We start from the raw sequence: 14,006 nt of genomic DNA on the forward strand, positions 1-14,006 counted from the left end.
TTTGGTCTATACAAAATGGAAAAAAAAAAAGTTTTGCCTGTAGTTCTACTTTTTATAAGAATTTCATTATTTGAAATTTATTGTAAAAATGTTTTTGTAGGAGCTAGAGTTGATGATGCTTTGAGCAGAGACTGTAAATCAGACTTTTGAAGGTAAACTCAATCTATTTTAGGCATTGTTTTTACACTTGCTGCCTATACACAGAATTACAAACTACACACATCAAGTGGATATAAATTATGTGTTTTATTTAAAATGAATGAATATGCTCACTACCAGACATAGTAAAACATAATTGAAACAGAAAAAAGATACACAGTCGTTTACCTTATATTTTAAAATGTGATACGGATAATTAAAGCCATATACTGTATATGCTTTACATTTTTACAGTGGTTTCAAGCTAATCCATCTGGCAAATGGTACTTCTAAACTGTGCATAATGCTTTCCAAACAATAAATCTGCTCTATGGCTACTTAAATTACTTTGAGCTATTCTTTCTGTTGTAAAAGGATATATTTTGTTAGATACATTGGAAATGCTATTTTACAGGATCTATTTTACATTGATTTCAAAAAATGTCTTGCATTATTTCTATTGCAGGAAACTGTTGATGTCGGAGTCCATCTTGACCCACATGTTAAGGAAATACAATACAACCCTACCTATGACACCCTGTTTGCACCTGAGGTAAACTAGCACTTTGTAATTGTTTCAGAAATTATTCTAAATATACAGCCTGCTGTGATATGTTTAAGCGCCGGTTCACACTGCAGCGACGCTACTTCGCACCGCGACCTCCGAGGTCGCGGTGCGAGCAGCGCGCCGCGACCTCGGAGCGGCCGCCACGGACTTCATAACATTGAAGTCTATGGCGGTCTCCTCCGGGTCGCCCCAAAGAAGCTCCGGACCCTTTTTCTAGGTCGGAGCGACTTGTGTCGCTCCTATTAGAACGGGTCCGCAGCTTCCCTAAGGGAGGCGACCTGTGAGGCGACCAGGTCGCCTCACAGGTCGCCCTAGTGTGAACTGGCACTAAAACTGCATAAAGCCAAGCAAAATAGTATTTGTGGAATGAGTTGTATTTACAGAATACCCTGTTAAAGAACAAAAGTGTGCATATAGTGGTGCTTGCGAATAAAAAAAGAACAGCAAGCTTGAACATCCTATTGATGCTGCGGTGCAGCCACAGCCTGTTTTTAAAGCAATACTAGGCTTTCTTAGATCTGAAGGATTTATTGTAAGAAACGCTGAACTAAAAATGACAAATCTCATGAGAAAAACAAAAATTGTGCACTAAAACTTTATTGGTGACTAGAGACTCAAATTTAATCAATAAAAAACATACAATCATATATAAAAAATTAATTGTATGCAATAAAACAAAGTGAGTGACTCAATAAATTGAAGTTCACACAGCAGATGCAGTGAAAGTCTAAAAGGTGTAACCTGGACCTTGAACACCCAAATATTTTTGAAATTGTGCCAAGAAAGATCCAGAGCCTTCACCAATGGATACAAAACTCAAGCTTCCCAAACACATACAGTGCCTTGAAAAAGTATTTGTACCCCTGTAATGTTGTTGTCTTTTATTGGGATTTTTTGTGATGGTCTAACAGAGGGACACATAATCGTGAAGTGGAAGGAAAATGATCAATGGTTTTCAATTTGTTTTTTTACAAATAAACATCTGAAAAGTGTGGCGCGCATTTGTATTGAGCCCCCTTTACTCTGATATCCCTAACTAAAATCCAGTGGAACCGATTGTTTTCAGAATTCACCTAATTAGTAAATGGAGTCCTCCTGTGTGTAATTTAATCGCCATATAAATACAGCTGTTCTGTGAAGCCCTCAGAGGTTTGTTAAAGACCCATAGTGAACCGCATCATAAAGGCCGAGGGGCCCACCAGACAGGTCAGGAATAAAGTTGTGGAGAAGTTTAAAGCAGGGTTAGGTTATAAAAAAAAAAAAAAAATCAAGTAATTTGTGTCTAATGGTAAAGAATGTGAGTCAGAAAGATTTGGGAGAAACCAGCCCTATAGCTACATATGAAAAACCAAAAGAACAGGGGGAAGAGGTTAATCTAACCTCACATATATTGGTCTTTTAAATGGTGACTCTCAAATGAAAGAACAACCATATCAATAACTTGTTAGAAAAGTACAAAAAAGTATTTATTTAGTATCCACAGTCATACAAACAACCTCATAGTATCTAGGGCCATGAACCAATGGGCCCATAAAAACATAATACATAAACCCTGTTTCAAATTATTATGCAATTTCTATTTAAGTCCCGGTTCACACTTATGCGATGCGGGAAGGCTGCGAATACGCAGCCTGTTCCCGCATCGCAAACGCACATCTGGCAGTTCACACTGCCATATGCGATACACAGGGGGTGTCAATTGTTAACGACACCCCCAGTTTGATCGCATATCGCAGTGCGATCGTGCAGTTCGCACAGGATCGGATCGCACAAGTGTGAACCACTGTGCGATCCGATCCTGATGCGGCTGGAAAAAAGGGTCATGTGCGAGTTTGGTGCGGATACAGTGCGAATTCAGCCATACAAGGTGTATGGCTGAATTCGCATCCGCTCATCCGTTCGCATGTAATGAAGGAGCAGTGCGCTCCGAATTACATGTGATCGCCGCACTCGCAATAATGGGAACTGGCCCTAAGTGTCACAAAGATTAAATATTTTGTTTTTCAGTTTAACTCATGGATGGCATTGTCTTGGGGCTCTTTTGATCACTGAAAACAATCTCGGACACCTGTGATAATTAGATTGCCAGGGGAGCCCAATTTAAGGAAAAGCTACTAAAGGAGGGTGTTCCACATTATTAGGCTGAGCACCATTTTCATGCAATATGGGGAAGAAAAAGGATCTCTCTGCTGCCAAAAAGAGTGAAATAGTTCAATGCCTTGGACGAGGTATGAAAACATTAGATATTTCACGAAAACGTAAGCGTGATCATCACACTATTAAGAGATTTGTGGCTGATTCAGAGCACAGATGGGTTTGTGCAGATAAAGGCACATTGAGGAAGATTTCTGCCAGATCCATGCATCAGATCAAGAGATCAGCTGCTAAAATACCATTACATAGCAGCAAACAGATATTTGAAGCTGCTGGTGCTTCTGTAGTCCCACGGCCATCAAGGTGTAGAGCCCTCCAGAGTCTTGCAACAGTGCATAAACCTTCTATTCAGCCACCACTAACCAATGCTCACAAGCAGAAACGGCTGCATTGGGCAGAAAAATACATGAAGAAGACTAATTTTCAAACAGTCCTGTTCACCTTTTAGGGTCCCCAAAGGTGTAAAGATGACCTCTGCAAAGTATGTGGCATTTGACTGACCACTTTCTTCCCTGGTACAGAAGGAAGAACTATGCCTTCGTAATAAAAGTATCTTCATGCATGACAATGCACCATCTCATGCTGCAAAGAATACCACTGCGTCAATGGCTGCTATGGGGATAAAAGGAGAGAAAGTCATGGTGTGGCCTCCATCCTCACCTGACCTCAATCCTATTGAGAACCTTTAAAGCATCCTCACGCAAAAGATCTATGAGGTCGGGAGGAAGTTTACATCCAAACAGCAGCTCTGGGGGGCTATTCTATAACTGTCCAAAAACTCACAAGTTCAATGGATGCAAGACTTGTGAAGCTGCTATCATAGAAACATAGAATGTGTCGGCAGATAAGAACCATTTGGCCCATCTAGTCTTCCCAATATATCTGAATCCTATGAATAGTCCCTGGCCCTATCTTATATGAAGGATAGCCTTATGCCTATCCCATGCATGCTTAAACTCCTTCACTGTATTTGCAGCTACCACTTCTGCAGGAAGGTTATTCCATGCATCCACTACTCTCTCAGTAAAGTAATACTTCCTCATATTACTTTTAAACCTTTGCCCCTCTAATTTAAAACTGTGTCCTCTTGTGGTAATTTTTCTTCTTTTAAATATGCTCTCCTCCTTTACCGAGTTGATTCCCTTTATGTATTTAAAAGTTTCTATCATATCCCCTCTGTCTCTTCTTTCTTCCAAGCTATACATGTTAAGGTCCTTTAACCTTTCCTGGTAAGTTTTTTCCTGCAATCCATGTACTAGTTTAGTAGCTCTTCTCTGAACTCTCTCTAGAGTATCTATATCCTTCTGGAGATATCAAATAAGGGGTCCTATGTTAAAATGTAACGTGACCTGTTAAAATGTTTAAAAAGTTATAAGTTTGATTGAAATAGCTTTTGATTTCAGTAAATATGCTGAAAACACAACAAATGACAATTTTCAGTTCTTTACAACCTATAAAGTGTTTTGAAACTTACTGTGCGTAATAATTTGCAACAGTGCATTGTAAGTTTGTTTAAAAAAATACTGTTATTAAAGTCAATAAAATGTATTAATAGTTGATAACCTGTGAATTATGCTGACTTATTTACATCAATTATTTAGGTAAATGAGAAAAATATCATTTGCATAATAATTTGGAACAGGGTATACAGTGACATCAATAATGTAGAACAAGTAAAAGGTGCATAATGTGCCAACATGTATCGTGGCCTATGTATTCCGCTTTTTCGGGGCCTCTGCCATCCGTATACATTTTAGACATTACAAATAAGGAAAAGGGGAGGAAAAAAGAACCAGGGAGGAAAAATTGTAGTCAGATGTGTTCCAGTCAGGGGGAGACCAAAGAAAAATCGCATCAAACGCCGCAAATTCCCAGATATAATTATCAGTCAAATGGTGCGTAGGAGATCACCAATGTAAATTATGGGGTTTATTGGATTCACCTCCGTGTTTCACAGTAGGAATTGTGTACCTTTTTCATTTATAGGCATTGTTGACTCCTCTCCAAATGTAGCATGTTTGGTTGTGGCCAGAAAGCTCAATTTTGGTCTCAATACTCCAAATGACTTTGTGCCAGAAGGTTTGAGGCTTGTCTCTGTGCTGTTTGGTGTATTGTAAGCGGGATACTTTGTGATATTTGCATAGTCATGGCTTTCTTCTGGCGACTACTCCACCACGCAGCCCGTCTTTCTTCAAGTGCTTCCTTATTGTGCATTTTGAAACAGCCACACCACATGCTTTTAGAGAGTCTTGTATTTCACCTGAAGTTATTTGTGGGTTTATCTTTGCATCCCGAACAATTTTTCTGGCAGTTGTGGCTGAAATTTTAGTTGGTCTAACTGACCGTGGTTTGGTTTCAACAAAGCCCCTTCCTTTTCAGCTTCTTGATTAGTTTGAACACTGCTGATTGGCATTCTCAATTCCTTGGATATCTTTTTATATCCCTTTCCTGTTTTATACAGTTCAACCACCTTTTCCCGCAGATCCTTTGACAATTCTTTTGCTTTCCCCATGGCTCAGAATCCAGAAACGTCAGTGCAGCTCTGGATGAAAGATGCAAGGGTCTGTCAGGAGTCCAGAAACTCATTGACCTTTTATATACACACACACACACACACACACACACACACACACACACACTAATTACCAGCAAACCGATCACAGGTGAGGATGGTTACCTTTTTTAATAGCCATTCAAACCCTTTTGTGTCAACTGGTGTGCATGTTATCAGGCCAAAATCACCAGGATATGTTCACTTTTGATCAGGGTTATTTAGGTAGTTTCTGTTGTCATTATGATTTAAAAAGTGTAAACACCGTTGATTGATAATAAATGGCTTCAGCCAAACACTAACCATGAGTGAAAGAAAAGTTTTTGTGTTATTCATATTCTCGTAGAAATGGCCAAGACATCATAAATTCTGCCAGGGTATGTAAACTTATGAGCACAACTGTATGTGTAATAACTTAAACGGAGAGTTAGGCAGAGGAAAATCCTGCTGATGTTGGACAAGTCTTCTGCTTCCCCCTGGAAAGCCAGTTTTGTCTGGGCCGGTCAAAGAGGGCCTCCCCCTGCGGATGGCTCTGGTCTTCTGCCCTACAGGCTGAAGGCCCTTTTGCCCCTCCAATGGATGGTAGTCACAATAGATGCCAGCCTGTCTGGCTGGGAAGGTCTTCTGGGTTCGAGATTGGCATAAGGTCGCTGGACAGAGATGGCTCAGCTACACATAAACATTTTGGGATCACAAGCGATCATGCTGTCTCTTGGGCACTGGATGGATCTTCTCCCCCGGGGGTCCCGGTCAGGAGCCATTCATACACTGCCACAGCATTGGCTTCTATCAACCTCCAAGGTGGAACAAGCGGTGCAGCAGCAGCGATGGAGGCATCACCAGTTTGCATTCAGTGGAAGGCACGGTCTGGCTCCCCACTGCATATCCCAGGTGTTGCTCGGTGCTACCAGACAATGAATTGGGGGATATGGTCCCTACACCCAGATGTGTTCCATCTGATCTGCCTATGCTGGGGGACTCCAGATGTGAATCTTTTGGCGAGCCGCCTCAACAGAAAGGTATCAAGGTTTGTGGTGTGAGCATGGTATACCCTGGTGGATGCTATGGAGGTGTTGATGACATTGTGGCTCTAGAATAGTCTTTAACGCTTCTCTTGCCTGGTATGCTGGATAGAGGCCGAAGGGTCTCCAGTCGTCCTGGTAGATAAAGACTGGCCTTATCGTTCATGGTATGTGGGTGTAGTGTGGCTGGTCACAGATGCTCTTTAGCGATTGCCTCTTTTGAAGGATCTCTTGGGGTCCGGTCTACTACCCTACTTTGCCATCCCTGGCTTGGACAGCATGGCTATTGAAGCCAGGCTTTTTTTTTTTTTTTTTTTTAAAAACATGGTTGTCTGGTTGGGTGATACCTACAATGTTATATAAACATAAATTGTGCAGCGCTCAAATGTTAAAGTGAGTACAATGGTATACACACTGAAATGCAAACATAAAGTCCAATATTCAAAATTAGACAAAAAAAGAAGGTGACCAGTCCCACATAGAGTGAATACTTGTGATAAATTCCACACCAAAAAGAGAATATAATTCGCTCACCAGATGGCATGGACCCAAAGTACCTTACAGCAATTGGGTCATGCAGGCTGAAAGTGATGATATCCTTGGAACAGATGGCAGAGGCTTCCACGAATTCTCCTCCAAATGGTGGATATAGGAAGGTCACTCAAGGATGGTACACGTATGGATATCTGGAAACCCCCACTCAGAAAGGTGTATGTGGGATAAATCGAAAAGACACCATAGCGTGATACCATTTAAATGGTTTATTAAAGCAAAGAAAGTAACGCACTTACAATGGGTCAGATGGTAAGAAGCATTCAATAAAATTCGGCACTCTTGAGTTGTATTGAATGCTTCTTACCATCTGACAGCTTAACCAATAATGCTGCCTGGAGGGGAACATGTATTCAGTCCTCCATCTCAAACACATGCTAATGATGGAGGCTGGCCTCTTTTTCCCCGAAGTGAAGAATACCTGCATGTATTGTATGTGTGTGATGTAACCACATACTGTTAAAGCATGAGTCCTGTCTATAGGGGGCTACCAAAGAAAACTGATGCAGCTGCCACATCTAATAACTGGTAAGCTACAATATCACATTTTGGTTTTGGGTTGAATACCTCTTTACACACACTTGGAGATTTTTTTTTTCTTGCTTCTCCTCTCTGGTTGCTGCCCTGGAAGATGATTCCCCCATTTTTCCTTTTTTCTAATTTTTTTTTAGGAATCTTTCAGGACAGCAAGCCTGCTTCCCACCTTTTCATTTGTAGTTGTTTTTATAATTATGTTTATTTCCTCTTGAGCACTAGTGGAGGTGGTCTGCTTTCATCTAAACCCCCTGCTTCCTCCTCACTGGCTGTAATTGACAGTAGCGGAAGCCAATGACTCCCCCTGGTGTCTCTGAACCAGTGGGATGAGGGAGCAGAGGTGCTGCTCTCATGCACAGCACTGGGTCGACATTGGGCTCAGGTAAGTATAAGGGGGTGCTGCACACAAGATTTTTTTACCTTTTTAATGCCTATAATGAATTAAAGTAAAAAAAAAAAAAAAAAACTTCTGTCCTTTTTAAAACCACTTTAATTCCTTTAATACATGTTTCTACACTAGGTTACGGTATAATAACATGCACAATTGAGATACATTTCATGGTGAAAAGTATCTAATTTGGAATGATCTCTTCTGTTATATAATTGCAGTTTGGACCCAACAATCCATTTAAAACCCAGCAGATGGCTGCTCCAAGGAACATGCTTTCAGGATACGCAGAACCAACACACATTAATGACTTTATGTTCGAACAGCAAAGAAGAACATTTTCAACATATGGTAAGCAAAATGGGAAAGTATAAATTTACCTTTTCCATGTTCGCAAAAACATGTAATATTCAATTGTGAAGTTTGAGAAATAAACCTGGGTGGCTACCATTTTCTTTAAGAGGTATAAAAATATTGTAATATTGTGGTGTTTCTGTTAGAGCAATCATAACAAACCTCATAGATTTGCTCATTTTTATCATTTTTTTAAAAAATTCTTTGTCAAGCACCAGAAAAGAAGCACCAGGGAAGGGGCTTTTTGAATCAGAAGGCACAAGGAATATTCTAATATGCCACTACATTAGACTGCTAAAACCAGTGACACGTGATAAGCTACATTTTGTATATAGTCGCCCACAAGAGTTACATATTTTATTTTGACATTGCAATGTGCCAAAGCTGACAATTTAGGATTACAAAATTCAAATATGTGACAAAGATGTTAAAGAGAAGTACTATGAATAGCATTCTGATTCCCTTTACATTTCAAGCTACTTGCATCCTATGCATAGACTGTATGAGGGATCAAGGCTTTTGTCCAAGTCCAGAACTTCACCTGTTTCTGATGCTAAGCATCTGTCATGCAGATAATATATGCCAGTGCCTCTACTTGAGAATTCTTGAAAATTTAACATTTGACCGTTTTATTGGCAAGTTTTTCATGCAAGTGAAAGGAGGGGAGTCGCCTAATGCCCCTCACCCCATCTGCATATACAGTATAACCTTGGATTGAGAGTAACTTGGTTTAAGAGCGTTTTGCAAGACCAGCAACATTTTTTTTTTTTTTTTATATAATTTTGTCTTGATAAACAAGTGTCATGTCACAACAAAAGAGAAGAGCGGTGCCTCAAAGTGTAGCAATTTGAGTACATTTAATGAAGGTACAACCTTTAGCAACTCACATATATTTGCAAAGATTTCAAACAAACTTCTTTCATGTTGTCATTATGGGGTATTGTTTGTAGAAATTTTGAGGAAAATAATGAATTTTATTCCATTTTGGAATAAGGCTGTAACATAACAATGTGGAAAAAGTGAAAACTTTCCGGATGCACTGTATGTGCCCAACACCAGTGTTTCCTCCGTTTTGCTGTGGGAGAGGAGCACTATCAGTTTGTGGCATTACCCTTTGGTCTTGCCTCCGTTCCTCTGGTATTCATGAAGGTGTTGGTCCCCCGTCTTGGCATTGCTACGTCAGCGGGGGATAGCTGTGCTGGGTTACTTGGACAACCTCCTCTTGCGAGTCCTCGCCTGCATTAACAGATGACATGGGGATCACTATCCGGACCTTGAAGGAGTTTGGTTGGCTTCTTTACTACCAGAAGTCTGCCCTGATCTTGTCCAGGAAATTGGATTACCTTGGTCTGACTCTGGATTAATCTCTGGCCAGAGTGTTTCTTTCTCTTGACAAACTCCAAAAATTGCAATCTGCGATTCATCTGTTGCTGTCCCACAGTTGGTCCTCCCTCCGGACTTGCATGTGAATGCTGGGCCTGATGGTGTCTACCTTCATGGTGGTCCCGTTTGCACAGTTCCATACGAGGTTCCTTTAGAGTGAGAACCTGGGGGGGGTTGTCTGAGCTGGGAAACCAGGGGGTTCCCTGGTCTGGTGGCTTTTTTTTTTCCAACCCTTCGGCAGGGCTAGTCTTCTTTTTTTTCTCCCCTTGTATTGGACAGTGGTACGAAGGATATCAGCCTGTCTGTGTAGGGAGGTGTCCTGGAGCTGATCTCAGCTTAGGGTTGTTGGGCGCTGGAAGGATACAAACTACCGATCAATGTCTTTAAACTTTGGGCTATCCGGCTCCGAGGGCTCCCAGTACTGATCCAGTCAGACATTACTATAGTGGTGGCTTATGTCGATCACCAGAGCAGAACCAAAGGTGTGTTGGTGTTTCTGGAGGTCTCCGGCATTCTCTGCTGTGCACATTCCAGGTTTGGAAAATTGGCAGGCCGACTATCTCTGTCGGCAGACTATCTCTGTCGGCAGGCGTTGGACAGAGGGGAGTGGTACCTTCATTCGGACGTGTTTTTATCTGATATGTTGAGGGTGGGGCACCCTCTGAGGTGGACCTGTTGGTGTCTCGTCTCAAAAGGAAAGTACCAAGGTTTGTGGCAAGGTCACGAGATCCTCTGGCGGATGCCACAGACACTCTCTGGTGGCCCTGTGGGGTCAGTATTGTCTGATTTATGCCTTCCCTCCTCCCAAGCCTCTTCCATGGCGCCTAGTGGCCCCAGACTGGCCTCGCCGGTCATGGTAGGCCTAACAGGTGCGATTGGTTGCCGAAGTCCCTTGGAGGCGGCCTCTTTGAGAGGACCTGATTCCCCAAGGGCCGATCTTCCGTCCTGCTTTACAGTTGCGGGCTTTGACGGCTTGGCTTTCAAGTAACAATAAGTAGAACTTTCTAAACAAAGGGTAATAGACAGGCACATCCCGTCTATCCAACTAGACCACATGGCAGAAAACGTGTGTGGAGTGTTGTGAAAAAGGTGGGGGATTCCGGTCGAGAGGGATCAGAGCCCAGCAGTTACCATCTCCTTGACCTGGAGGGTCATAAAAGCATTATTGGTCTCTTTGTCGGAAGGCAGTTGAGACCCACCATATCTGGTGAGTTTACATCTAATCCTTTTTGAAGTCACCTGTATGATTGGATTTCCTGGACCATTGGAGGATCCAGCACCAAGCACTTGCACTTTTTTTGGCACCCTTTTGGATTATTTATCACTGAGTCACTTATGAACTATTCTGGATTTCACTTGGCACATTATTTATATTGCGATATATTTATGCATTTTTTCACTGTGCATTTTTTATGAACTATTTTGGACTCCACTTGGCACATTATTAACATTGTTATTTATTTATTCAATTTTTCACTGTATATATTTTTAAGGGTATAGAATTTTGATATTTATGTTATTAGCCTTTTTAATTGTAATTTTTATCCCCACCTGTCCCTGCTCATACCAGCAAGCGCTATATTATCCCATCTAGTTTGGGATTTCTCACACATTCAGGGTGTAATATGTTAAAGATGCACCTCCCCCGTTTGACAGCTAGCAGGGCATCTTCTCCCCAGGGCAGGGCTCCGCCCACCTAGGCACATCATTCATTTTCTGTGTTCTGTGAATGGGAAAACTACAAGGTCTGATAGCCTTTGTGGCTGTCGGCTTGTAGCTCTCAATGAACTACTACGGCCCTGTTGTCTTCCTGTACTGGACATACAGCCAGACAGATAACAGACAGTCTGCAGGACCGTAGCATTACACCTAGTGCTGATCGTGGGTGCAATGCTTTAGAAGTCTATTACAAAGCAAATAAAAATAATAAATGTTTTCTTTTTTTTACCTGCAAAAAAAATTGCATTTATTTTTTTTGTAAAGGTGGATTTATCCTTTAAAGTAGAACTATAGGCAAAACTTTTTTTATTTTGGATAAATTATGGGAGGGTTATTACCCCTGTTGGTTTTTTTTTTTTTTTTGCTGTGTCGCATTGGGGCGATTTCACTTCCTGGCCCATAACCTAAACAGGAAGTGAGCGGAAATCCCTGCAAATTAAGACAATCCCTTGATAACCCACCCCCCCTCCCCCCCTAGGTCACCAGAACTATTATCCCCATTGGAAGATTTACCCCTTCTCTTTTTCTGGGGACAACCCAAAATAGGGGATTTTCTTATATTTTACTTGAAACACACTCCAAAGACATGCTGGTAGGTTAATTGTATCCTGCATAAAAAAATTGTCCCTACTGTGTATGTATGTGAGTTAGGGACCTTAGATTGTAAGCTCCTCGAGGGCAGGGATTGATGTGAATGTGCAATGTATATGTAAAGCGTCGCGTAAATTGACAGCGCTATATAAGTACCTGAAATAAATAAATAAATAACAGTGAACATGAGAGGGTGAATCTCCTTAACAGGGGCAAAGGCAGCAATAGCAAATTACAGATGTTAATCCATTCCATTCTATCCAGAAACTAAAAAATAAAGTTTTGCCTTTTAGTTATACTGTAACAAAATATCAAACCGTGTTTGAATTGGAAATCACTCTTACTGTGATTTTTTTTTTTTTTTTTTTTTTTTTTTTGTCACAGCCAGTTGTCAGTTTGAGATTTTTTTTATTAATGAATTCCATTCATCTGTATCTCGTTTAAGTAAATTTAGAAGAAAAGTTAAACAAATCACAGGACAGGAAAAGTACATGCGTATCATCTTTAAAACGATCAACATTATTATTGTCTTTTTTTTATTTTTTTTATTTATGCCCATTAGGGGGTGCTATATCCCAAGGCCTCTGTCATTTAGTAATGCTTGTATGTGCATAGGTTACAAATACTTCAGATTTCCTTGTGCTCAAATTTTGTGAAAGTATAAAGATGTAACATTGTAAAAGACTAAAAAAAAATAATCATCTTTTTACCTAATTTCTACAGAGGTTTGCAATGTTTAACCGCACCTTTTCACATAGCTTTGATCTGATTTTTCAGTGCGATTATGTAGTGCAACTTGGATGTATTTTGCATATTCTGTGGGGCCAAAACCGTGCTGCAATCACACCAAAGAATAAAAGGAACCTTTTTCAAAATCATGCCCTGCTGAGTGGCATTGATGTAAACAAGCACCATTGAACATAATGTAATTTCCATTGCATTGGAGTTCTGTGTGGCTCAAGTTGCATCTGAAATTGCACTAGCGTTAACCCTAAAAATAGTTCCCGACACTTGTTGTGATGACATATTTTTTTTTTTTTTATTTTTTTTTTTTTTTTTACTGGAATTTTTTCCTTCTATTAGACCTCTCATTTAAATGATAGAAAGGACTTTTATTTGATCCTTTTTTACTGCCTGATGAGGCTGAGTGCTGGAAAACGCTATATTTTGAGTTGTCTCTGCATCTTGCTCTGCTCTGAATTATAAATGAATACAGCAGCTAATGTTTTTCTTAACCAGTTCTGGACCGGAAAGGATTTGCCCCCTTAATGACCAGACAATTTTTTGCGATTTAGCACTGTGTTGATTTAACGGAAAATTGCGATGTTGTACCAAAATAAAATTGATGTCCTTTTTTCCCACAGAAAACTTTCTTTTGGTGGTATTTGATCACCTGTGCGATTGATTGATTGATTTATATTTTTGTGTTCTAAACAAAAAAAGAGCGACATTTCTTTAAAAAAAAAAAATAAATAAATAAATAATTTTCACATTCTGCTATATAACATTTCCAAAAAAAAAAAAAATTATATATATATTAAAATCAAAATTTTTCATCTTTTTAGGCCAATTTGTAATCTGCTACAAATTTTTGCTAAAAAAAATCCCAATGAGTGTATTTTGATTGGTTTGCGCAACAGTTTATCGTGTCTACAAACTGGAAAGATTTGTCATTTTTAAAATGACAAAAAAAAAAATTATATATATATATATATATATATATATATATATATATATATATATATATATATATATATATATATATATATATATATATATATATATATATATTATAGAATATATCTTTTTTTTTTTTTTTTTTTCGGGACTGCGACATTGCGGTGGATAGTTTGGACCCCTAACTGACATTTTTGGGGGACTGTTGACATTACTGCAGTAATCAGTGCTAACAATATGCACGGTTACTGTAATGACATTGGTAGGGAAGGGGTTAACCTAGGGGTGATCAAAGGGTTGAGTGTGAGCCTAGGGGAGTGTTTACTAACTGTGTGGGGGGATGGGCTTGTGAAATGACCATAAAGACCTATGATC

General features: G+C 40.0%; 1 protein-coding gene across 1 annotated transcript in view; it reads left to right on the forward strand.

Moving 5' to 3' along the window:
* Positions 1 to 14,006, forward strand: part of CDC40 (cell division cycle 40) — a 102,843-nt gene that overhangs the window by 27,368 nt on the left and 61,469 nt on the right. Inside the window, exons 2-3 of the mRNA XM_082248833.1 lie at positions 605 to 691; positions 8,129 to 8,258. Coding sequence (XP_082104959.1) covers positions 605 to 691; positions 8,129 to 8,258 — 217 coding nt within the window. The remainder of the gene's footprint in view (positions 1 to 604; positions 692 to 8,128; positions 8,259 to 14,006) is intronic.

Source organism: Pelophylax lessonae (genome assembly GCF_965119305.1).
Source record: "Pelophylax lessonae genome assembly, chromosome: 3".
NCBI lineage: Eukaryota > Metazoa > Chordata > Amphibia > Anura > Ranidae > Pelophylax > Pelophylax lessonae.